The following is a 26,736-nucleotide window of genomic DNA, read 5'->3' on the forward strand; positions in this document are numbered from 1 at the left end:
ACCCATTTAGAAAGAGATGAAAATAGTTCACGCACGGTGCAAAGCTCCTGACGTGACATTTCAGCTTTATAATGAGCAGCACTGAGGCGCCAGCGGACCCGCTCCCTCACGCTCCCCCTCCTCTTCCACTCCCACCCCATCATCTCCCTTCCTCGCTGCCCTTGACCAATCTCCCCTCCTCCAACCTAGAACGCCGATTTTGTTCAGCATGCAAGACATCCAATTTAAAATACCTCCCAACTCCACTGCAGCTGGAGGCGACCAGGGGAACCCACCGGGCCAGTGAGAATGTAAACAGAAGTCTACTGTATAGGACCTCAGGGGAAACAAAACCGACTAAGCTCACATATGCCTGTGCCTTAGCTTTTCTCTCTTCTTCCTGCCTGGAATGCGGACGCGATGGCTAGAGGAAGGGAAGCCACTCTGCAACCAGGAGGACATTAAGAATGGCAAGGCAGAGCCAAAAGGAACTGGGACACGCGGTTTCTCCCTCAAGCAGCTGTGCCCCCCTGCACAATTTTTTTGGGATTCTCGTTACATGTGAAAAACTAGTCTGTGTGTTGAAGCCACTGTAGGATGGGTTTTCTGATACATGCAGCCAACACAGCTCCGAGGGATGTGCATGTCCAGCGAAAGGATGCTCTCAGAGCAGCGTCTACAGTCATGGAAGATGAGGACATTTTTGTTATATTTTGCTAAATTGCTCTCCAGAAAGAATGAAAACCTTACCCTCTCACCGCAACACGTGAGTGTCCATTTCCTGCGTCAGAGCCAAAGCTCACAGGTTACTGTGCTGAGTAGTTTGTACCACTCCTGTGGTTTAATTTCCATTTCTTTGATGATACATGAAACTAAGTATTTCTCATAGACAAATGGTTGGTTGTGTCTCATGAACGACCCTCTCATGCCCTCTTTACACCGGGTGTCTTTCACAGCTTTGTACTGGTTTGAGCAGCACTGGCCGGGCAGTCCAGGGCTTGGACAGTGAGAACCCTCCGAAGCGGACCTGTCCTGCCGGGCCAGAGAGATCCAGAGAGGCTGGTCTGGCTACGCGGCCCAGAGAAAGGGCACCTGACAGCTCTGCCTTCCTGTCTGAGCCCACGCTGCTGACAGGCAGCTCTGGAGAGAGCTGGGCAGAGAGCGCGCGAGGGGATGTGAGAGGACAGGGAGGAGGAGGAAGAGGGGGGTGCAGCGAGGGGGAGAGGACAAGGGCAAGGAGCCCACGCAGGGCAGTCTCACCGGGGCCCCGGCGGGCCCGCGGGGGAGCAGTGGGGAAGCCCCGGGACAGGGCAAAGGAGCAGGCCAGGGTTAGGAGGTGTCAGTGGGGAAGTTCCGAACTGCACACCAGGCTCGTGACTGGAAGTTTGGAGGGTGACAGATATACTCAAGCAGACAGAGGGAATTTGCTTTAGTGGAGGGAGGAGGGGAGGTGGCCAGGGCCTCCCCCAACTCCTGGGCCACCCAGCACCTGGGGCCCATCCTTGATCCCCAGGCTCTGGGTCCCTTTCACACCACACTGCCTGCTGCACAGAAAGTCACAGCAAACTAATGTACCTTTAAGAGGAAAATAACATCCTCTTAGACTGAAATGCTTGCAAAAGACCCATCATTTTTCATCTCTTGATTAAAATGTCTAAGGAAGAAATTGGAAATAATTCAGCAAAGCAAGCTCCCACTCTTCGAGCTGCGGCACGCAGGACACATTGGGAGGCGGCGGTGAAAGGCAGCGCTGCCCTCTCGGCTGAACAGAGCAGCCAAGCCCTGTCCCCCAAAAAGAGACGGGGTCCAAGGCACAGGTGGGCTCCCTGGGGTGCCTGGGGAGGCCATGAGAATGCACCTGGCACGTGCTTAGGACCCCATGTCGCCCAAGTGTGCCTTTGTTAGGGCATTTGCTGGAACAGGACCCTTCCAGCCATTTTCCCTGAGCGGTGATCAGCGTGCCTGGGGTGGACCCAGAAAATCAGCCCATTTACGTGAGGGGGTCTGGTGGCCCTGGTGACCTGGCAAGGAGCTGGTACGTATCAAACCAAACCTCCCGAGATCAGAAACTCCGTACTGAGGAGTCCCAGCTCTGCCTAAGGCACAGTAACTTACGCACATCAACTCTTCTGCCACAACAAATAGAAATGATCAACAGCACAGTTTAAAAACTGTGTAGAAACATCAGTGAGCTATCCAGCGCGGTGAGGTTGTAAGCCACCAAGATCACAGAGGGAGGAAATCACAGGGGTGAACCTGCTATTTGGCACGGCTGTTTGTCTTGAAGCATTTGCTGATTCTCAAGAAAAACCAACAAGCTGAAAAGTTGTGCTCTGTAGAAACTGATGAGTGAAAAATCCAAGAGGAGGAGAAACAAAGGAGACACCAGCAGCTCTCTTCCCGGGCTTCCCGTCTTAGGCAGGGACCGCCTGCCTCTTCACGTCATTTCCCCAACCGCGCTGGTGGACCCAGGCGCTCGAGGGAGCTGAGAGAGACAGAGCTGATGGCCCCTCGACCCAGGAGAGCTCAAGGGAGGCTCAGGAAGAGCACCAGGATTCCTCCCCTTCACCGACTGCGAAGGAAGATGGGAGGGGAGGGCCGTGAAAAGAACAGAAGCTGTAAGGTCGGAGATGACTTGGCTCAGGTCCTGAGCCACCACTTGCTCGGAACAGGACCTCGGCCTGTTTCCTCTTCTGTGAGAAGGGCACAGAGTCACAGAGGCAGAAGGAACTGCATGAGTTAACCTATGTAAATAAATGCAAAGTAGCTGTTGCGCACCTCCATTTCCCTGGCTGCACGTGCTCCCCTGGAAGGGCTTCCTTCAGCTAGAGGAAGACTCCTGTCCTCTCCCGCCTCCCTTTGCTGACGGGAGTTTACAGGAGGACTAAGGCTGCTGGCCTCAACCCTCTCAGCTTTCTCTGGGTCTGACGCTGCCATAGTGTCCTCTGCCCCTGCAGGAAGGCCCGCAGGCACCTCTGGCCAGCTCTGCTCACAATGTGCATAGGACGAGTGCCTAATGCAGGAGTCAAGCATTAGGAAGGCTACACCTACGCCACATCCCCCAATCCATTTACGAAGCTGGTTCTCCACCCGTCCTCCAACTCAGCCCTGTGTCTTCTCTCAGGTGGTCCTGAACCCAAAGGATGGCAGCACCTGCTGACTCCCAGTACAGAGTAAGAGCTCCTTAAAAGCCTGCTACATGTACACCACCCCCCGAGACAGGGTCCTCACACCAACTCGGTCAGCACTCCCAGAGTCCGCATCCATCCGAAGGGACACTGATCCGCCTGCAACAAGCAACCCAAGCAAGTGAGAGTCGGTCAGCAAAAGAGTCTTCCACTCTGGTTATGCTCCCTGATGGGCCCTGGACAAAACGCCTGGGGTTTTACTTCCATGGGCCTCTGTGCACGCCTCCCCCGCCACCGCCCCGAGCTTGATGCCGTCCTGTTCTTTGGCAACGTGCGAGCTGGGCACCCTCTGCTGAGAGCTCCAGTCTCAGCCAGCACGTTCTTCTTCCTCCAAGGAAACTCCAGAGACCACGGGCGACACACACACGCAGGCCCGTTCCCTCATCAGGAACCCACTGGCTGGCCCTCCACGCTGGGGCCCTAGGGTAACCCATCGGCTGGGCGGAGATTTGCTCGCAGGCTCGTGGAGGAAAGCAGCATGTAATCATAGGATTAAACTGCAACGTGATCAACTGGATTTCCAACGCTCTCTCAGAAAAAGAGAAAAAACTGGGACCAGAAAGAGAACTCCACGAAGCCACCGTGCCTACATATTTATCAGTCTCCAAGGAGGGCTCATGACCAGCGAGTGTGGCCCTGATTGGCACCTGCGGACCAAGACTCTGCAGTTTGCTTTCCTGTTAAAAAGGCACAGACCGCAGACCAGGCAGCGGCACGGGTGCATGGGGGCCCAGCACGGACCGGTGCTTCTGCGCAGATCCCTCTCCCTGGACTGTCCCCCCCACAGACCCTCATCGGGGTGCTCATTTCTGGGGTTCCAGGCCATGCTCTCAGCCTCTGCTGTGCCCTAATGAGAGTGACAGGGTCATCACCACCTGCATCATCAGGCTATTTCTTCCCTTCCCAGCATCCTCTGCACCACGACAACCCGAGTGGACCCCAGGGAACGGACCCAGGACGGTGGCCCTTCAGGAGACCCCACAGCCCCTGCCTCTCCCCCAGTCGCCTGTGCCTCCTGCCTGCACGCGAGGAGCGGGGGCTGTGGCTTGTGAGCGCTCCCCTTCGGTGGAGGAACAACAGTGCTCGGCGCTAAATCTCCCGGACCCGCAGCAGCTCAGGACGCCCAGTCTCAGGTCAGGCCCCTCGTTAGTCGGCTGTACCAGCGTCTCCCGTGAACCCCAGGGTGGAAGTCACGCAGATTTCCAACCAGCGCAGTAGGAACACGGTTTCAGAGCTGACGGGGCTGCTTCCCTTCCGCTTCTTACTGTACTGTTCTGTGAAAATCCAATTTTAGGTCAACTGACACTTTTAAAGTGTTTTTCACTTTTGTGCCTAAAACATCAAATCATAAGCTACTACAGAGACTATTGATCCATGTTTTACATGAAATTACCCTGAAGAAATTCAATTAGCTCATCCAAAAAAATTCTCAAACAATGTATGCCCAGTTATCTACCAAAGTGTGAGAAATAACATTCCTGAGGAACTCTGTACATAAAGCAACACCAACAAGTCCATGAATAGTTGCCGAGTCTCCACATACCTGCCAGAGACTGAGCAGGCCCTCGGAAGGACTTAATGACAGAGCGTCCACTCCTGATGAGTCCACCTTCCTCTCTCTCTCTGAGCCATAGCACAGTTCCTCCTAAATATTTAACTTAAACTGAAAAGCAGAAAGATCAACTTGTCACGGTCACGGCAGGAAAGTAAACTCAAATCCTATGGTGATAGCCTCCATTTTAATTAACGTTCTACTGTTCACAAGTGTATTAATTTTTAAAGATGCCTTTATGTCAGGTATTTTATAATTACACTAGAAACAACGTAGCCCCTATTCCCATTAGTGTGCAATTTCAGCTAATTTCTGACAAGGGAAAACAGAGTCTATGGTGCATTGTTTCTTCGGTACAAAACTCTGATTATCTGCCTACAGTCGGCAGGACCTAGGACGCTGAAGTGTCTTCGTAAAGGACTTCGTCTACCTTCATGTCATGTTCGTCCACTGGGATCTGCAGGCAGATCTGCTCCTTGAAAGCCAAGGCCATGGTGTAGGGCTTCGTGTGCTGCTGCTGCGCACAGCGCTTCAAGTAGGCGTCGTAGTAGCCCCTGCCCCGTCCTAGCCGGTTGCCTTGCTTGTCAAACCCGAGACCCGGCATGAAGATGAGATCCAGTCCCCCTGCGGAGAAGAACACACTCATGAGGGTTAACAGCTTCTGGAAGAGACTGGCTGCTCTCAAACCTGGGTTTTGTTTTTTAGTGACATCTATTCTTTCTCTGAATTCTAAGAAAACACAGTCTGGAAAATCTGAAAAGCACAGGGTAGGACCTAGAAGAATGAATGAATGATCCAGCCACTCACCCCATCACCCACCCCTCCAGCTCTCCCCGTAAATATGCACAAAAATGTCTGATACAGCCCAGCCACACTTGGGCTCGAGAGACGCCCTAGGGACAGGGCCCAAGAACTTGTTTTTTCCTCTAAGCATCCCTGTGATTCTCCATGCCTGCCAGGCTGGGGAGCCAGGGTCCCAGGATCATGACAACTGGAGAAGCAAGAGAGGGTCAGAGAGAAAGCAGACAGGAGTGTTTCCTGTCTGAGCAGGAGCAGGGACAGCTGGTGAGAGGGCTGAGCCACCTTCTCCACCACTCCCCCTCCCTCTAGCGAGGCAAGGCCAAGCTGTCACCTGAGAGCAGGCTGTGATCTACTCAGGGACATTCCCGAAGTACAAGACAGAGGCCCCATAACTGGTTCTCTGGCTGAAACCCTCCCGGGGACGCAGGGACCAGAACTGGCCCCGGCACCATTGGGACCGAGCAGGCTGCGGGGGCTCGAGGCGGAAGGCAGCAGCTTGGAGGCTTTAAAACCTGACCACTGTGGGAGGCGTCGCATGCAGAAGGCAATCAAGGTCACAGGGTGGAGACCTCCATGGATTTGGGAGGCCCAGGAAACGGGCCCCCAGCCTCTGGAAGGGAGCATGACAGAACTCGAGGGACACGTCACATGTCCAACCTGGGGCCTGCCCTCCGGCCTTCCTGTGCTGGGCTCTGACCTCCCGCAGGCCGCCCTGGGGGCCGCACCACTCCTGCGGCGGGGCTGGCAAGGCGGCGCGGGGCTGCCAGAGCCTCTGTTCCGAGCAGACGCCCCGCTCCCAGCAGCTGCTGTGACCACCTGCGGAGCTGTGAGCAGAGCTCACCTTCCCTCTGGCTCCCAGCACGCACCTGTCCACCCCTGCGGGCCGACACCCAGCAGAGCGCATCTCAGGTCACAGCCACGACCTTCTCGTGTAAACCTGCTGTCTGTTCCAATGCCAAGTTGCTCTAAGGCCCTGGTCTCTGGCCTTTCCCTTTCCTCACTCCCCGTCCTGCCCCCCCTTCTCCCTCAGGATGAATAGGAGCTTTGTGCTCAAGACTCTGCTCCCTCCTCGCCCTGTCTGCCGCTGAGCACACTGCCGCTGAGCACACGCAGGCTGCGGGGCAGCTCTGACCTCTTCCTGGGCGTCTTACCCCCAGGGTGTGCCGAGGTGGTTTGCAAAGTCCTAGAGACAGGAGGTGTTGAAGGTAGATTAACACACAACATGCATATGTCCTCTCCATCCCAAAGCAAAGAAGCAGGCTCTGCCAATTTTCAAAAGCGTGAGTCAGGAAGTATTAGAGACTTCAGCAGAGGGAGAGCTACCCTGGCTGGGTCGTTAGGAAGGACCTCTGAGGAACTCTGACTTGACCTGGGTTGTTAAGGATGTGTCTGAGTTGGGTCTCTGTATGTTTAGAAACCGTGGGAAAGGTGGGAGGAGCAGACTGGTGAGAACGGGAACAGCAGGCAGAGGACCAGGCTGAGGAGTGGCAGAAACATGAGTTTCTCAGACAGGGGCAGGGGCATGAAAGTCAGATCCACACACCTAGCTCAAAAGCAAAAACCACCACCTTGTTTAAAAGACGGACGAAGGACATGCACAGACACTTCTCTGAGAGAGACAAAGCCCATGGGAAGATGCTCAACATCAGTAACCAACAGGAAACTGTAAATCATCACCTCAACAAGTTATGGCATCACACCTGTTAGGATGTCCCCTAAAAAACCAACAGTACAGTAAAGGTTGGGGAGGACATGGAGAAACTGGAGCCCTTGTGTACTGTTGCTTGACTATAAAAAGGGTGCACTCACTACGGAAAACAGTACGGAGGTACCTCGAAAAATGAGAAAGAGAATTACTAACAATCCCACTTCTGCCTATCTATCCAAAACAACTGAAATCAGGGTCTTTAAGAGATATTTGCAAACCCGTGTTCATAGCACTATTCTCAATGCCCAAGAGGTGGAAGCAACCTAAGTGTCCATCAACAGAATAAACAAATAAACAAAATGTGGTATACAGAGTGGAAGAGCATTCGGCCGTGAGAACGAAAAACAACGCTGCCACACGCTACAAGCCAAAGAAGCCTGCGCCCACCTGGCTGAGCGGAACACGCCGGCTGCAGAGGGACAAACACTGCACGACCCCACTCACGCGAGACCCCGCAGCAGCCAAACGCACAGAGGGCGGGACTGGAGTCGCCCGGGGCTGGGAGGGGGCCGTGGAAAGATGCTGCTCACCAGGGGTTCTGTTTCCCTTCCGCAGGATGGAAAAGCACATGATATCTGCTGTGCGACACTGTGCTTAGAGTCAACAACCCCGTGTGTGCACTTAGAAACCTGCTCAGAGGGCAGATCTGTGGTTATTTACAACGGGGGTTTCTAAAGACATATCTACCGAAAGAAAAGGCCGACGGATAATCAGGATTCTACCAGAGTCAGTGCCCAAGGAAGAGGCTGCATTTCAGACCACTGCCTGCAGGCAGCTGGAAGGATGAAGAAAGGAGACCTGAGAGCAGGGACCATTCTCCAACCCGAGTTGGAGCCCACCTTCCCTGCCTGCCCGACGATCGCAGCCTCCCTCAAGTCCACCCGGCACTGCAGCCGCCTGTTACCGTCTGTCTACCGCACCAGACGAGACATCTTGAGGACCACGGGTTTGCGAGTCATCCTTCAGCCCACAATTTTTACAGCCTTCTAGGTCAAAGCAGCGCCAGAAGAGGAGCCTATCACCTGAGCAGGCTGAGGCTGGAGCTCTCAGCAGAGGGTGCCCAGCTCGCACGTTGCCAAAGAACAGGACAGCATCAAGCTCGGGGCGGGGGGGTGCAGCGGCAACCAACCCTGGCACGACAGCCCCTACCTTCCTAACTCCAAGGTACACGGGTCTGATCAGGAGGCCGTATCATGGGACAAGGAAACGACAGAAATGCTACCTTGCACGGCAGCCTGTTCCCAGTGAGCTCCACAACTGTTCGGCAGGAGGGCGGCGGCTCTGGGGTTCTCAGGCCATGGGCAAAGGCTCTGAAACGGCCCTTCACAGGCAGGGCCCCAACGCCCTATTCCGGATGTGGCCTTTTGGACCCCAATCCACAGGCCTGCTACTGCTGCTTCCTTCAACACAGCGTGACCTGCTCCCCCTGGCTTCAGGTCCTTAGAACCCCTTCCGAGTTCCACTTCTGCTATCTGGTGACTTCAGGTGCTTTCCTGAAACTTATACTATATTCCTTGTCGGGTTCGTCCATCTGTCATCACCCCGGAAGTTCTCCCTGTGCCACCACCGTCAGCATACGCACGTCGCCACTCCCCCACGTGCACACCTGGCTTCGGCACAAGGCACAACACGGTGCTGGACACGTGCCCCCCACGAAGGCGATGGGCCAGCGGGACGTGAAATCGCGTGCAGGCTAAAGCAGCTGCCCTCGCACACGCCCGTTCCCCCAGGCAACCCCACGAACAGAGGCTGACCTGAGGCCCATAGAGACGCACAGTGAAGTCAAAACTCAGCTGGGGGATGGAAGAAAAACCCCGGGGCCACGCACATACTCTCCGTAAGCCTCCAGCGCAGCTCCGTCCTCAACTCATCAAAGGCTCACCGGAGGAGGACGTGGACACTTGCCCCAGAGGCGAGACGAGCCCGCCCGATGCTGTTCAGTCCTTGGGTGCCCCTGCCCGGAGCCCCAGCTGCATGGGGACCGCAGCCCAAGTTTCCAAAGTGCTCTCCGCCAACCCAGGCTGTTCTGCAGAGTCACGGTTTGCTGGGTGCTTTTCCCCAGCATCGGCTGGCTTTCCAGCATGATTCTGCATCCCAAACCTGCCAAGCTAACCTTCCAAAAACTCACGCAGCCCCAGTTTGCTCAAACCTGTGGCCTTTTCCCGTGGAACTGGCTCTGGAACGCTAGCGCCCTCTGGCGGCCGTCCCGTGTGGTGGGCAGGGCCCTGAGGCTGTTTCTGTGGGCAGCTGGGCTCCGGCTACCCTTCCTGTGCTTCCTCCACCTTCTCATGGGCGAAGAGGCAGCTATCACAGTAGCCACTTCACAAGGCTGGTCCTGGAAAAAATGTCAGTGACCTCCCCCACTCAGGGCCCAGAGTATGCCTTTAATGACCATATACATTTATTAGGATAGCTTTTCTCCTTAAATGTCAGGCATCAAATCCTGAGCCAGGTGGCAAGGAAAGGGGATGGGGTGTCTTCAGTCCTTCAAGTGAGTTTTAACGAGAGCTTTCACAGCCGTGCCTCACGTGCTCTCAGCTCCGGGACTGGGAAGGAAACCAGGGGAGAGACGAGAATGGGGTCAGCGACATTCTCCTGTGAGGGGCCAGGGAGTATGTGATCCAGGCTCCACAGCCACGGGGTCTCTGTCCCAGGGCTTACCGGTAACTCTGCCACGTGGCATGAAAGCAGCCACGGACAACTCATCGACGAATGGCTGTGGCCGTGTACCAATAAAATTGTCTTCACAAAACAGGTGGTGGGCCGCACATTGGGCCCAGGAAGCAGTTCCAGAAAGAGAAAAGTGGAAATCATGTTAAAAGGTGGTGAAAACCACAAGTGAGGTAAGCACAGGAAACTAAAGGGAATCGCTGGGTAAGGATAATTCAAGTGGGGAGATGGGGACAAACCCGAGTTGCACAATTGTCACTTGGGGGGAAGGAAAAAAAAAAAAGGCACAGGAAAAAGGTCCTGCAAAATGAGGATGGAGGAGGACAGAGGGTCTGTAAACACTTCACTTATTCCTGAGACTGAAAGCACTACGCTTGGCACAGAGGATTCAGTTTACTCCACAAAGCATCCTTTTTTAACAAAAACTCTGGCCGAGGAGGCAGCCGCCGAGCCCAGACGCCTCCTAGGAAGCCCAGGACTCAAGACGCCCGTCCTGGGCTCTCCAGAACGGAACCAGGTCAGCCACGGGCTGCATGCCCAGCAGTGAAGAGACGCTGGAAAGAGCGGACCGGGAGCCCAGAGTGGGCAGTGCTCGCTAACTCGCACACTGCCACCGAGTGCTGTTCGCAGGCGTCCCCTTCTCTCCCCTTCCTCTCCTTTCCCACTCAGCGTGCGTGGCCCCGTCTCCCACAAACTCCTCTCCAGGAACTTCATGACTCAGTGCCTCCGCCCCCCATGACCCCTCTGCACCACGGCTGGGATCCGCGTCTCCACCTGTCACCCTGAACACACCTTCGTCCTCAAGGTCCGACTGGTTTTCCCACTGCCAGGCACTGCTGGGCTCAACTGATCCTAAAATGCACCTTCGTTGCGACTCCTTTGCTCACAATCCCTTAGAGAGAGAGTCCGGAGCCCTAACTGGGCGCGCAGGACCCACACCAGCGCACCCCGATCCCCTCCCCAGCACCGCGTCACAGCACAGTGGCCCTGAGCAGGGTCGCTGCCCCACACCCACCCAGGGTTTCCTGCCTGTGTGTCCTGGCTCCTGCCCTGCTCTTCTCCACGCCTGTGAGGTCCTTCTAATCCTTTAACTCACTTGTCTGATCCTAAGTCGCACCCTAACCAACCCCGGATAAGCTTCCACCTCGTTCTCCCTGCGCGTGCAATCTGCTGAGCAGCTCTTGCTGGCTCCCGCGAGAAGGTCCACCATCCACTGAGGAGGAGGAATCCTTTTCCCTGCCTTCTGGAAACAGGTACGCTTCCTCCCCAGAGAGAGACTGATCTCAGTTCTGGTTGCTGTAAAAGAGTGAAAACCTAATACGTCTCTTGACTGTATTTATCTTAGCTTCCTGAGTACACCTACGTGGTTACCTGTTCAGACCATCCCGCATGACACCTCACTCATCCAAGTCCAGCTTCTGGAAGCAGGAAGCCTGGAAGCTGACATCAGTTGCTGCCTACACTGTGCCAGGGGCTGCACTATACCCTGGGACAGGTGACCATGAGCAAGCAGCTGGTCCGCACACTGACCGGGTGAGCCCAGAGGGTGGGGTTCTCATCCCCATTTCGCAGATGAGGAAACTGATGTCAGCGCTCAGAGAGGTCACATTACTCCATAAGGACACCGAGCTCCTAAGAGATAAGCCGAGTGCTTGCTGCCCAGGTAGATGACTCAACAGCACACGCTGCTCCTGCTGCTAAAAGGTGCCTGTGGGATCAGGCGAGGGCACGGAGGGACGATGACAGGGCACGTGCACTCAAGGCAGCAGAGAGGAGGGGATGAGTGTGCGGGCTGTGGGAGCCCAAATCCCAACACTGCCACCGGACGGCTACGGAGCCTCCCTCAGAACTGCCTCCGCCTACAATCGAAGATGGATAAGCAAACTGCGATGTGAGGAGTCTCTGAGCTATTAACATCAAATGTCAACTTAATCAATTACTGCATGCACACTCCTTAGGCCGTGCGGCTGATTACAGACATAGGCACGTCCATCAAACGTGTGTCTGAAATACAAAGAGGCTGAAACCCTGAAATAATATACAGAACCAATAATTCACGGTCTCTCTGGTGGCAGAACTCTCAAAAGTCAATACCATGTGCTTTAAATTCACGGTTGCCTTAAAGAGCACAGACCGAGGCATGACCTTGAATCGTTCTCTAGTTAAAATAGCGCAGAGCATACAAGGTGATAAACAGAACCATTTATGTGATTACTGTTGTAAGATACATTTGACTTTGGTTACCTATAAAATTGGGTTTTTAAAAAATTTATTTCCCTGCAAATCCATAATGCTCTGAAGGCGTATTCAACTGAACCACCTAACGTAGGCAGCTAATTTTTAAAACCTGTCCTGTGAACGCACCTTCCCTGCTGCCGCTGCTTGGCTGCACCCACCGCGTCCTGGCTGCCTGGCAGTCTCCATACAGAACCTCATGCTGCAGTAGCGCCTCCTGCCACACACAGCCCCGCTGCCCGTCCGGGCTGGGCGCTCGGCTGGTCGGAACGTCGTCCCCGCACGCCAAGGCTGCGGTCCCCGGTCAGGGGACGCACAAAAACCAATCAATGAATGCATCAGTAAGTGGAACAACAAATCAATGCTTCTCTTTCCCTCCCCCCATCCACACTCTAAATCAATAAATGGACCACCAGAAGCAGCTTTACCCTAATGGCACTTTCTAAATGTTACATTTGTTTTGGGTCAGAGCTTGGGATACTTTCACTGTTACTGATGATCAGTTGACCTTAAAACTGCAAAGAAATGACAGAACTTCCTACAATTTCTCAGTAATTTTGGGCAACCTCTGGCTGTTTGATCTGTAGAATGAGTGAATTTCTCAGACCTCTTTAGAACCAAACCTTAGCAATTTTGAGAATTTTAAGGGCAATTCTTTGTAACATATCTTGTGTGACAAAATCAATAAATTAAGCCGGTCACAAAAACGTGCTGTATGATTCTACCTATATGAAGTATCTGAAAGTGAAATTCACAGAAACAGAACGGGGGTTGCCAGGGCCTGGGGGAGGGGGTGGATGAGGGGAGCTGTACTGGGTACGGAGGAGCAGTTTTTCCAGAGGAAGCGTCCCGGAGACCTGTTCCACAACAAGGTGAACATCCCTACTACTACTGAACGGTCCACCTAAAGATGGTTAAATGGTAAATTTTATGTTACATGCTTCTTGCCACAATTTAAAAAACAAAGGAAGAGCTTAGGTACTGGGGCGAAGCCAGGCGAGACTGGCCGCAGCCCCCCGACGGCCCCAGTGCATGGGAGGGGTGCTTAGGAAAGAAAAGGGATGCCTGCTGTACTCCTGAGAGCAGTGAGGGACGACTTCCTCAGACACAGGAGTATGGGGGCGCTTCTGGAGCTATTCCTACGTCTCCCCCTTCGCAGAAAATGGGCTCTCGGTCACTACGGTAAGTGACTGCAGCAAGGCGTGCCTCCTCGGCCTAGCAGCCTGGCCAAGTGGAAACCTCTCCCTGGCTCCCACGGTTTGGTTCACCAGGGCTTGTTAAACGAGCACTTCAAAGTGCGGCCAACTTTCTGGTTCAGTACATTCACCTAAAATAAAACCACACGGCACATTGTATTTCTCCCACTTGCGGTCGGCTTCCGCCCTAGGATCACTCGTCGCTCGGCTCCCAGGCGCCTGTGCCATTCAGACACTTTCCATCACCGCCAGCCCGAGATGGACTAACCTATTACTTTGAAATGACGGTACCTGGTTTTTATATAATGGCCTCCACTAATGCATTCCCAGTGCTTTTTTCGCTCCAGCTACCCTTCTTACCTGCTTCAGTAGGTCTTCTAGTGGGGGACAAACTTGCTCTTGAGGCCCTTAACTAAGTTCCCTAAAACCTGTTTAAGTATCTTGATGGGAAGAAAGCAGCAAAAAAAGGGCTGAGCCAGCAGCCGGGCTGGGTGGACTCAGCTGATTCGGGGAAGCGGGCTCTTGGGACTGCCACATGGCCCACTCCGTTACCTGCCTACAGCTGCCCGCAATGCCCTCCTGGCTTCCCAGCCCTGATGTGTCCTAATGGAGACCAAAAAACATTTTTCTTTGACGTGGTGTATGTTAGAAAAGATTACAGATGCCTCAGTATTTTTTGACATCGGTGGAACTGAATGAGTCGTATTATTTCCCCCTAAAATAACCAATTCAGTTGTGCAGAAAGGGTGGGGGGAGTTATTCTATTGGCCACATACAAGGTACTGATGTCATACCATGGCTGGTATGGAAAAGGGGACATTACATCAAAGGTCACTTTTACATCCAGTAATTGTACATTCACGTAACAAAAGCCCACCATTTTTAGTTTATTTTACCCTGTTATTATAATCCAAGAATCTAATATCTCATTCATCAGGAACATTTAAACATATATCCAGCCACACTGGGCAGCACCCGGTCCCCTTCCTCCAGAGGTGACTTCCACGGTGGACGGCACGGCTCTGACCCTGTGAGTGCCTTTTCCCAGCCTTGCAGAGAGCGCACCTTCAGAAACGACGTCATCTAGGCTCCTGCCTTACTCTGGGACTATTGTGACTTTGGACAACTCCCTTCCCATCCAGACCTGTTTCCTCATCTGCAAAATGAAAGGCCTGACTTTGATGATCTACAAAACGCCTTACAGTTCAAATAAACCCCCCATGATAATGACCTGTCGAACAGATCTATGAATGCAGGAGACTGCAGACCCAACCACCAGCTCCGAGCTACACGTCTGTAAAACACTGACATCTGCTGGAAGCTGGGAACCTACTCAGCCCACCCAATAAGCAGCACCCCTTACACACCCAGTCTCCAGTGCTCACTTTGAAACATGTTATCAAAAGGTACAAATATCTTATGAAATTGGGTTTTCTAATACTTGATTCTATAGAACCTCAGAAAAATTTGAAGGAAATAACTTTAAAGTTACTTCAGAGATGTCTGGTTCCACTTGGCAATTTGAGCCTATGTTCCTATGCTTTCCTATTACCACAAAAATGACCTGCCTGAAAATATGGAAAAAGACTCCATTCATAACAACAAATATTCATTAACTAGGAACATACTTAACAAAACACGTGCAGAAGCAACATGATTAAAAGCAAAACAATCAACAGAACACATAAATACTGACTATGGGGGACAAAAGACTGTATTCCTGGAGAAGACTGACTGCTATAAAGAAATCCATTCCCCTAAACCAATCTAAAAATTTAACACCATTCCAACGAAGATCTCTACAGGATCTAGGGGGAGAAACTGACAAAATAATTTTAAAGTTACTCTCAAAACTGAATTTAAGAACAGTCAGGTTAATTTTTAAAATAAAAACAATGGGACAGGACTTACTCTATGACCAGGCACTAAAGCATTGAAATGCATCAAATAGCCACCACACTGTATCAATCACAACATCATGGCACTAGTTCCAAACCAGGCAGAGAGATCAATGGAAAAGACTAAAACATCTGGAAAAAGACCTACAAGAACTGAGTGCATGAAAAACGGGGGCATGCTTTAAACAGGCCACACGGCATGCGCGGCAGTCGCCACGCTGCGCATCCCACTCCCTGACTACTCATCTCACAGGCGGAGGCTCACACTGCAGGGTGGGAGGGTTCTCTCCGGCAGCGGCCTGCCACCACCACTTGCTCCCGGAGCCCCCCGGTTAACTGCACCTCCGATCAACCAAAGGAGACCAGCAACTTTAAGCCCTGCCCTTCTTTCTCTATCTGGGCCTGAGTATCAACCACCTCATCTCTAATAGAGCCCCTCAGAAGTAAATACATGGCAAACCTAAACTTCTCGCAGACCAGGGAAGAGAGAAAAATTGTTGCAATCTCAAATTTTAGAAGTTTAGAATCCTGAAACACCAATTCAAAAGAACCTACACCCGATGTTCACAGCAGCATTATTTACAATAGCCAAGTATCGCAAACAGCCTAAGTGCCCATCAGTAAACGAGTGGATGAAAACACTGTGGTACATGGTAGATTCACACAATGGAATTCTAGGCAGAAGGAGGGGCTTCTACTTTTTGCGACAGCATGGAACTCGAGAGCAGTATGCGAAGTGAAATAAGCCAGGCAGTGAGAGACAAATGCCGTATGACCTCACCTGTAAGAGGAACCTAATCAACAAAACAAACAAGCACAAGAGACCGGAGGCAGAGAAATCAGGAGCAGACTAACAGGGACGGGCGGGGGGCGGGGGATATAAGGGTGGAAAGAAGGGGAAGGGACTTATCAAGAACACGTATGAACGACCTGCGGACACGGACAACAGGGTGGGAACGGACTGTGGGAGCAGGGGCTGGGCTGGGCGAAGGAGAGCCAAGGGGGGGAAATTGGGACAACTGCAATAGAAGAAAAAAGTATTTAATAAAAACGAAAAAGAAAGAAAAAAGGCGACACCCCCAATCCACTGGGGCACTGTGTTGCGCCCGAACACCACAAAGGAAACGTCGGCAACGTCTGTGTTTCTCCAGGGCAGGAGCAGGGCTGCGGGTGAGAGTCCCAAGAAGGCACCCAGCGCACGACCCTGACCTGGACAAAGCGCTCTAAAGGGAGCGGGCTTCCCTGCTACGTTGGGGGCTCTCCGTCCCTGTACTGCAGTAAAAACAAAGAACTTTAAAACTACACACGTGGGACGCAGTAAAGCTAACCCACTCAGGCAAAGCGCCCTGAGGTGTCCTAGCCTGGGTCGAGAGGTGGAGAAGGGTCCGAACCCAAGGAGGCTCCTGGAGGACGCAGCACGCGAGCCGAGATGGGGGCAGTGAGGATTCCAACAGGCAAAGACGACAGGCAATCGCTAGGAGGGGACTGGCGCGCAGAGGCAGAGAGACCTTCCCCAAACAGGAAACACATACACACACTTCCCTCTTTTCCTCTTCCCTGACTCTGGCTACAGACTGTGGACTTATCTTCTGGGCCATAAAGACAAAGTCATCAAGTGGTGGAGTACCACAATCCAGGTGCACTTTACGGTCACTGCGCCAGCAACGTGGACTGAGAAGACACACGTTTGGAGAAGGCGGCCAGCTGGGAGTTCACTGCAATCCCCTAGGACAGAGAATGCAACCCCCACATTTGCCACAACCACTGGAGGCAAAGGTGACATTTCATTTCCTGGCACAGCTCTCTTGAGATCAACTCTTGTTCTCATCTTTTCAATGGAGAATATTCTCTAACTTACTTTTCTGGAAAAAAGAAAATGTTGCAATTCATCAACGAGAAACATCGCAGTCCTGTGGCCTCTCAAGATGCTATAAGGAAGAATTTTAATGGGATGTTTTCACTGATGGAGGCATTCAAAGAAATACACCCTCTTGGCTCTTGCCCAGAGGACGGATGAAAAAGAGGAGACTACATCCAGTGCTGGGGCGAGGAGCCCCCTAAGCCTGCCCCAGGCCTGTCCCATTGATCCCTGGGCACAGGGGCGATGCGGAGGGGCCCAGAGAGGGGAGGAGAGGGATGGAGGGGCAGACCAACAGAGAGAAAGGGAGGAAGAAAGGGGGTGGGGGGAGGTCGAAGAGGGTAAAGGGGGATAAATGGTGATGGAAGGCGACTGCACTTGGACGGTGTGCACACAACACAGTATACGGATGCTGCACTATACAACTGTACACCTGAAACCTGTATTATTTCATTAACCAGTCGCCCAAATAAAGTCAATAAACTTTTAAAAAGAGAGGAAGAGTTTGGGGGCAGGGCGAAGCAAGCGCAGTCACGTAAACCCACAACAGCATTTATGTACACACAGGTTTTCACCAGTCTAGCTCAAGGTTTAAGAGTGAGGACTAAACTAAAAACTTTTTTTCTATTTCAAACTCCTCTTAAAATTAAAAATTCTGCTTTTTCTATGAATAGAACATATATGAAAACATACATAAACCTCATAGACATTTTAATGTCTCAATTAAAGGCAATGAAATAAAAATTGGATTGGAAAAGGAGTTTAAATATCTGAGGTTCTGTATGTAGGGACTTTTATGTCACCTAGGTTAGTTCTTTTAATGATGCTTCAGTGTTCAACCGTGCACTCAATGAATCATTGTGCTGGAATAGAACACTTAGCAGGCTAACCCATCTTGGCAAGAATAACAGGCCAAACCCCGAAGGAAGTATCTTTTCATCTTAATGGGCTGGGAGTTAACAAAAAGTAAATTACCACTCTGTGAAATGAGAATATATTCTAAATTTGCTGCCACAGAAGATAAAATAGACAATCCTGGAACAGCTCCAAGGAAGCCTATCATGAGTGTACTTACAAGTCAAATGAAAGGCCTGTTACAAATGGAAAGCCTTGGCTTTTCTTCTTGTGTATTTACTTGAATATAAAATAACTGGGAAAAAACCTCAAGGTTATAATCAGTGCACCATTACAAACACCTGACTTGGAGCAAGTTCTTCCTTGGGAAAGTGTAACAACGTTCCCATGAATACCATCGCCAAGGGGACCTGTTCCGTGAGCAACGGTTCTCAGGCAGGACGCTGTCAGGAGAGAGGCAGAAAGCACATGTGGTAAAGCAATCTTAATGAAGGAGATGTTAAGAAAAGAAATGGTGCTTCAAAAGGCAGTGGAGGGAAAACAGGAGCAGCAGTGGCCGTGTGACCTGCCCCCGTGTCCTCGGAGAGGACCTGGGCTTCGGTGATCCCATCTGAAAACAGGGCAGACGGAGTGAGGCCTCCGCTGCACAGAGCGCGCAGGCCGGCAGAGGCGGTGCGCAGCAGCACGTTCCCAGTGACTCCTGCTTCGGGTTGCGAGGGTGGTCCCGAGTCGGGTGAGGGCTGTCTCTTACCTAGCCCAACGGGGCCGGGCGTAGGCTCCATAGGCTCCCTGCCCGCTATTTTTCTTGCTGGCTCTCAGCGGGTACATCAGCCTGGGCCTACCACCGTCCACCATCCAGTTTAGAGCAAAATCTCAACTGCTTTGGTTTATTTTTAATCTTGATCATTTATTTTTGCGAGTTCAAATTAGTGCAGGGGATTTTTTTGTGAAGCAAAAGAGACATGTATTAAAGGTTTAGAAACTCCTCTTATAGTAAGAGCATGAGCTGTTGCTATGAATCATACTGAAATATCAAACCTGGGAGGATCCTGTGACTAATTATTTTCTGGCTTAGTTAAAAAAAAAAAAAAAAGCAGCAGCAAAACTTCTCATGACTCTTTGACAGTCACTTAAATAGTCAAGTGGATCAGAGGTCTGACAACTCATCACAGCCTGACACCATCCCAAGATGTCAATTACAGTATCACATGCTCACCTGTTGACAAGGCCTCCTCTCGAACCTCACCCTCACCAGGCTGATGAATATTCCAAGATGTTTTGGGAAGTGAAGAAATTTCCTCGGGCGATGCTAATTTGACCATATCCATGTGACTGCTCTGGAACTGGTACCGTGGGATAAAGCAGGTTTTACCTTGTTGGAAAATGTCCTTGATGATCTCTTCTGTCTCGATTTCATCTTGCATGCTCAGGAAGATGGAAATTCTTTTGGACTTCTGATACTGACTGTGGGCAATCACCTAAATGGGAAAGGGTGGCAATTACATTTTCCAAGATTATACTTTTAATCATCAGAGACTCCCCTTAACAGTTTTAGTATTTTCTCACTTGTCAACCTTCTTCAACTCCCTTAACTATCCAAAAACAAGACAAAAACAGCACAGCACTACAGTGGCTTGGACAGTGTTGCGTCCTGAGCCCTCACTTTTGGTTCCGATCCCAACACTTTCTTCTCTGATCCCTTTCCACCTCTCTGGAACACCTGATTTTGTAGTTATGAAAACTCGGTATAAAGACACTGTGTGGCCCCGCTGTCTGTGTAGAGAATTCCAGGCTTGACAACTATCTACCCATTCTTCTCACTCACTTCCCCTATTTTTTGCTCCTCCCCCCCCCACTTTAACTCTGAACCTTGGCTCTCACAAGCTCCTTCAGTCTTCGGATTGTCAGGCTTCTCTCCTAACGTCTACCCATTTAAATCCAACTCAAGCCCTAATTTTCCTGACTTCTGCAGAACCCTTACACCTACAGTTAATATATAACTTACCACTTACATACTGTCAGGAGTTGATCACTAATTGTTCCATGGGCCCTTCGTATACTACTCTAACCAGCCTCTAAGCTCCCAGGAGGCAGAGAACATGCCTTACAATTCTCTTATCTCCAGCAAACCTCCATCCTGTTTCCTAAAAAAACTCTTCTGCTCATATGAACATTAAAATGTTCAGAGATGAGGGTGGGGGCTCCTGGAGAGGCAAAGTCCCTCTAAAACCAAGTGCCAAGTTGATAAGAAGGTAGACTCCGTTGAGAGAATTTCCTTCATATTCAGTGCAATCATTCATCAAGCAGGACAAGGGGCAGAGCTTTGCTTCACAGAGAAAAGTTAACAATTTCAGAACTTCCCCAGACTCAGAGTCAGCTTAGCTCCTTTTTTCCCCTTTCCTTTTCTGTTCTCCCTTGCTCTGCAAGCTAAGAAGGAAAAGATACAGCAAAGGTGGCTTATAAATGTGACTGGCTGATTCAGAAAAACCAATTTTTCCTACTAAAAGAGACACATAGAGTAAATAGAGCACACCACACCAGTATTAGGAGAGAAAATTAATTCCACCACCTGAGAGAGTACAAAGCTGTTAGGCCTGAAATAAGCAAAGCAAATGTAAATGTGAAACCCAGGCCTTGGGCAGCAGATCTGGGGCATTTTGGCACCCAGTCATCTGAGAAAGTCAAGTGTTGTCTTTGTGGTCTAAAAGCAGAATATAGAAAATCAAGAGCTGAGTAAGTAGTAACAAACATCGGTTAAAATTCAGTGTGAGACTGCATACATTTATCTTTCTTCCTTCCTCAAATCTCATGTATATGACAGTAAGAAAAAAAAACACCACCATTACAGCACTCAGAACAGGAGCATGGAGATTTGACTAATTTATACAGCAGAGAAAATGGATGAGAGCGTATTTACAAACAAAGCAGCGGGAGATCACAGCACTCAGAGAACACGATGGAGGTGGGTCAGGCGGCATCCATTCCTCTCATGGAATCCCAAAGCGACTACAAAAGGCAAAGGAAAGCCCCGTTCGCTACCAGCCTGCCAGTCATAAACAGGTGCAGACAGTAAAGGCTCACGGGCCCTTTCCGACAGCCCAAACACAACGTGCAACGATTAAAAAGAGTGGGTGCCCTGGCCAGGCAACCCTTGGTTAGCGCGTCGCCCTCGCCCGCCAAGGTTGCGAGTTCAATTCCTGAACCTCGTCCGTCGGGGCACATACAAGCAGCCACCACTGAAGTCGTAAGTAGATGGAGCAACAAATCCATGTTTCTCTCCTCCCCGCTTCCCCTCCCTCTCTTTAAAATGAATAAACAAGTTTTTTAAAAAAGGTGGTGGGCGGAGCCAGTAGGAAACTACAGTAATTCAAAGATAAAACTGTATTTTAATTCTAATTAGTTTTCTCAAATTCAAGGGAGTTGCATCCATAAACCACGCTGTTACAGGAAGAAGGCAGAGAATTAGGACACCCCCTTCGAACGCAGAATCAAGATTACCAAAATTAAAACAGTTCAGGAGAAAGCCTTCAAGGAGAAAAAAAAGAAAGGAGGAAATAGAGAAAAAGAGAGAGACCCAGAAGGTCAATCTAAAATTTTTATTATTTACCAGGAATTACAGAAAGGCAGAGAAAAGGAGTAATCGAAAACATGACCGATAAAAAAACCAAACTTCAGATTGAATGGCGGTCACGGGGACTCGGCAGAACAAGGAAAAGGAATTTTAAATTCGACATTCAAAGCGCCAGCCCTGGCTGGTGCGACTCCGCGGACTGAACGCCGGCCCGTGGCCCACGGCGTCGCGCGTTCAAGTCCCAGGCAGGACACAGGCCCGCGTGGCCGGCCGCGTCGTGAGGGCGGGGGGAGGGGCGCGCGCGGTAACCACGCACCGACCTTTCTCTCCCTTTCCCGCCTCAAAAAAAAAAAAAAAAAAAAACCTAAAAGAAATTTCAAACTATCCCCTGAATAGGAAGAGAAAAATATTTTCTAAAGTACAAAGTATTAATACGTTCACCATCCACTGTGTTGTATATCTCATAACATTGTACGTCCACTGTAACTAAAGAACATGTGTTTTCTAAATTACTGAGAAAATAAACACTATTTATTTACTCGTGGGACATCAATTTTTCTCCTCTGGAGTCCCACCCACACCAGTCCCGCAGACGTTTGAAATGGTCGCCACGTTTTCCTGCCGAGAAAACCCGCGTCCCTTACGGAACGGCCTGAGCTACACCGCTCGCCGGCGGGGAAAGTCACCAACAGGAGGTTTCGCACCCGCAGACGGGCACCCTCCTTCCCCCCCCACCCCCACTTTCCCCCTCCGCTTTCGGCGGGGGCAGGAGGACCGGGAGTCTTTCATCAGCGCAGAAAAGCACGCCCTGGTCACCTCTGGCCCGACCCGGAGACGCTAGGCCCTGAGGCGAAGATGGCGGCCTTCCTCTCCGTCAGTGGGGTCCTCGCTCGCTAGCGCCTCTGCCCGACCGTGCGGGGTCTTCGACTTAAGGAACTGCGTTTCTCCAGTCTTTTTTGGCCTCCGCTCCTGCTTCGCGGCCTCCAACGCCGACTGAAGGCACCTCAGTTGGGGCCCGCCAGGCCCCCACCGGCTGTCTCCGTTCGCACCTGCCGCAGCCCCACCGAAGGGCTCTCACCACCACCACGCGGGCCTCGCCGGAAGGACAGAGTCACGCGCTCCGCCCTCCCACTAGCCCTGTCGCTCTCCCAGCAGCACGCGCGCGCGGACCTCGTGCTTAAGAGCGTCCAGACACGCTCCAAAGGACGTCATCGTGACGGAGGAAACGTGCGTGCGTCGAGGGGGCGGAGAAGTGCGGCGGGGGCGGGGCGGTGAGAGACGTGCGCGCGCCGGGGGTAGGGGACGTGCACGCACTGGGGGCAGGTGAGCACGTGAGGGTCGTGCGCGCAGTGCGCGCGCCAGAGCCCGCAAGCCCGCGTGGCGCGGCCGTAAGTCCGACCCGCAGTCGTCTCTGTAGTCGCGCACCTTTTGGGTTAGGAGGCGGGACTGGCGCAGCCGCTCCTCGGCGCTGATGGCCCGCAGGCGCTGCTTCAGCTCGGACCGCAGGCTCCGCTTGGCGCCGCTCACAGCCGCCGCCGCCATGTCAGAGGTACGACTTGCCTTCACGCCTAGTCCGCGCCGCTGATCCCGCTGGCCGGGGGAGGGTCTGGCGGCTTCCGGATCGTGGGTGCCCCGCCCCCGCCCCGCCCCTCCGGGCGACCTCCGCAGGCCACCCCTGCTCTTTACGCGTTCAGGGCCTCGGGTGTTGCAGGTGACGTTTAGGAATCGAAAGAAGGGGGGGAGGGTCCAACGGGTAAGGAAATTAAAACTCTAAGATAATTGCAAGTTTAGAAAAAAAAAGAAAAAGACCGCGTTTTATGTTAATCATCTTTACGAAAGTGCTTGTGAAAAACAAGCATTCAGGAATAGCTAGGATAACACTGGAACTGAAGATCGCAGCGGGGAACTGGCCCTTCCAGACATGGAGGTGTAAAGGCTACGGTTAACGTGGCAGTGCCGCTCGGGTGCACAAGCGGACAGTAGACACAAGCAGCAACAGAGAATGTATCAGAATTTGAAACCATGTGCATCGAAGGACTCTATGAAAATGGAAAGGCCACCTAGAGAATGGGAGGAAATATTTGCAAATCATATTATTTGATAATCTAGAACGGTGCATGAACTCTTTCAACTCAGCAGTTTAAAAAAAGACATAATCCAGTTTTAAAATGGGCACAGGTCTCGAGTAGATGTTTCTACAGATGGCCAATAAGCACATGGAAAGATTTCAACGTTATTAGTCGTTAGGGAAATGCAAATCAAAACCACAAAGAGATACCACTTAACGCACACCAGCCTGGCTGTAATTTTAAAAAAAAATAAAACTGAGAAAGGGACTGGTGAGGATGTGGAGAAATCGAAACCCTCACACCCAGAGGAATTAAAATGATGCAACATGGAAGGACCTTGGAAAGTGTATGCTAAGTGAAAGGAGCCAAACCCCAAAGGCCACATACTCTATGATCCCGGTTATAGGAAAATATCCAGAACAGGCAGAGACACAGAAAGCTGGTTAGTGGTTGCCTTGGGCTGGAGACAAGAGCAATAGGGTAAAGGATTTCTTTTGGGGATGATGAAAATTCAATTGTGATAGTTGTACAACAGTGAATATGCTAAAACCTACCAAATTGTACATTTTTTAAGTTCTTATTGATTTTTAGAGAGAGAGAGAGGAAGGCAGAGAAAGAAACATGGATTTGTTGTTCACCCATCTCTGCATTCGTGGGTTGATTCTTGTGCCCTGACCAGGGATGGAACCTGCAACCTTGGCGTGTCAGGGCGATACTCTAACCAACGGAGCTACCTGGCCAAGGCTTTGAATTGTATATTTTAAAAGGGTGAATTCAGTGTGAAGTATATTTCCATAAGACAAAAGAGATACAAGAAAATATAAAAGTTTCCGCGCATTTCTGGAAAAATGCAGTACATGTGCACCAGACCCTAAGTTTGGGTACCTATAGGGAATGAGTGAGGAAAGGGGAAAAAGAATGTGAAAATGGAACGGAGCAGCAGCAAGGAAGAGAGAGTGACATTTCTCTCGTGGCACTTTTGTTTGTATCTCTGATGCTTAGAGCCATGGCGATATTTTGCCTACTTGCTTACATACATGCAACCAGGGTGTGGGGGTAGGCCAAAGCAGACTACAGGCAGGGACAAACAAACCGAACTGTGTTGTAAATGATTAACATACCCACAGCCCAATGGGTGGAGAAGAAAAGAGCTTAAGTAACTTTGGAAAACAGTATTTGGACTCAATGTTAAGGCTAAAGACAAAAATAACTTTATACAAATATTGCACTGTGGTTGCGTTTGTTTTTTGTAGGGTTATAATTTAGCAACTGTGAAACTGCTTTACCCGTATTACAGAATTGAACAAATAAGTAAACATCATGTGGATAATGAGAGTCACGTTTCTGCCTTCCAGAAACACAACTTACAAATAAAGAGAGAGGAAGCTTGGCTTGAACCCTATGCTGTTGTATGGGAATTAAAAGTGTCAGTGTAAACTCCTGGTATTAAATACACACACACAAATAGATACATGAAGTTTAGTTAAGTGTAAGTCAACAAGCACTTACCAACCATCTACCACAGACAGCTCCTAACGGGTGTTCAAGTCTACCTACCGGTCACACCACTGCCAAACGTCACGTAGGAGAAATGACAGCAAGTGTGTGGAGAGAGGGAAACTCTGATGCAGAAGAGTGAGGCCAAAGAGATGTCCCTGCAGAGGCAGTAAGGGATGCGGTCGGGCACACAAATATTAGGGGTTGGCCCTAGGCCAACTGATTCACCGCGACAGGCAGGAGGAAGGATAGGCCCGTATAGATGCAGGGTGGGTAGGTCAGCATGGATCCGGGATGTGGAAGTTCTCGGTGAAAGAGGAAGCAAGGGCAATGCGAATTCAGTTGCCTAAATGGTGTTGCAAGTGTCTCTAGTAAACTCTTCCTGTGTACGCGCCCTTCTCTTGCTCAAACGGCACGGTCATCAGCCTTCCACTTGAACCTTTGGAGAACCTTAGTCATGGGTTTGGCTCTCCTGTGAGCCCGTTAGTTTTGCCCCGCGAAGGCAGCCACAGCCCTAGGCTTCCTCCGGGTGAAAATCCTGCCGTCGGTCATAAGGCAGATGAATCAGAGGACCCGCCGACCCGGCAGGAGTGACTGAGCCACGCGCTGCCCTCCCTCTGTGCCCCTCCGAGCATCTCCCAGCACAAACAGTCACGCAGAGCTACTGTTTACGAAGAAGGGGTTAGTGTTATTGTCATGCACGCTTATTTTACAAAGCAGCTTTCCCCTCTGGTACAAGTTTCCAGACCCAGAACCATGGCGACCAGGTGTAAGGCGGGGATAGTACAGGGAGCACATGGGACGCTGCCCTGGCAGCTGCAGACCCACATCAGGGTGGGGAAACCCCTTTCTCCCAGCTGCCACTGACAGGCAGCCTCGCCCTGTGAGGGGATGGGAAAGGAAGCAGAGGGCCTGGTGGCACCACGTGCCCAGGGGGCAGCGCTGCAGGGAGAGAAGGCTCAGGGCTGCAAGGACCGGCATGGGCTTGGGGGTCTGTGTGACGCGCCCACCAGCCCCATGACCTTGGACAAAGCTCTTCCTGCTCTTAAGCCTGTTTCCTCAAGAGTACAATAGGGACGGTACCTGCGACTTCACCGGGACGTCAGTGCACTCCCCGTGGGAAGGGGGTTGTCCGGTGGGAGGAGGAGGAAGAGTGGGGCCGTCTGGGGCAAGGGACACAGCTCCCACACCGCAGTCTAGTTTGCTGACCTCAAAATTGGAACACGGTCTAACGAAAGACAGTTTTCTAATGGGTGACACGCTCAAAGGGTTAGTGACGGCAACACTAAATCGTTGGCCTGCCGCTGTTCCCGCTGTCCCGTTGCGTGCTGAGCAGCGGGCTCCCACGTCCGTCGCTCCCAGCGGCAGGCCAAGGACGGAAGGTTGGCGGAGGCTTCGAGGGAAAGCTGACCGCACAGGCACACTGGGTCCGACAAAGGGCAGGGCCGAGAGGGAGGGGGAAGCCAGCTCGCCCACGGTGCAGTCCACACCAGTGGCAGCGAAAATGACTTCTGGGTGATGGGCACACCCTTAAGAGCACCTACCACGGGGCAGAAGCCAACACCTTCCTCTTTCTCATCCCCTTAACCTGATACCTGTCCCTTGTACTGAGCTTCACCTCTCAGATGGACTCCCAGGCAGGACACGGACTACACAGAG

General features: G+C 51.5%; 1 protein-coding gene across 4 annotated transcripts; it reads right to left on the reverse strand.

The window, feature by feature from the left end:
• Positions 1 to 4,895: 4,895 nt before the first annotated feature.
• On the reverse strand, positions 4,896 to 26,721 carry MTHFS (methenyltetrahydrofolate synthetase). Of its 4 annotated transcripts, none has more exons than XM_054588894.1 (3): positions 26,696 to 26,721; positions 19,157 to 19,418; positions 4,896 to 5,343 (listed from the first exon to the last, which is right to left on the reverse strand). In XM_054588894.1, exons 2-3 carry the CDS (start codon positions 19,362 to 19,364, stop codon positions 5,111 to 5,113), a joined length of 441 nt encoding a protein of 146 aa, XP_054444869.1. In that variant the 5' UTR covers positions 19,365 to 19,418; positions 26,696 to 26,721; the 3' UTR covers positions 4,896 to 5,110. The 4 variants fall into 4 exon arrangements, with proteins under 4 accessions (XP_054444869.1, XP_054444886.1, XP_054444878.1 ...); XM_054588911.1 differs by lacking the exon at positions 26,696 to 26,721 and adding an exon at positions 26,161 to 26,239; XM_054588903.1 differs by lacking the exon at positions 26,696 to 26,721 and adding an exon at positions 25,138 to 25,239.
• Positions 26,722 to 26,736: the final 15 nt, after the last annotated feature.

Source organism: Pteronotus mesoamericanus, unplaced genomic scaffold (genome assembly GCF_021234165.1).
Source record: "Pteronotus mesoamericanus isolate MK-2021 breed Mesoamerican mustached bat unplaced genomic scaffold, CSHL_Meso_final contig_1242, whole genome shotgun sequence".
NCBI lineage: Eukaryota > Metazoa > Chordata > Mammalia > Chiroptera > Mormoopidae > Pteronotus > Pteronotus mesoamericanus.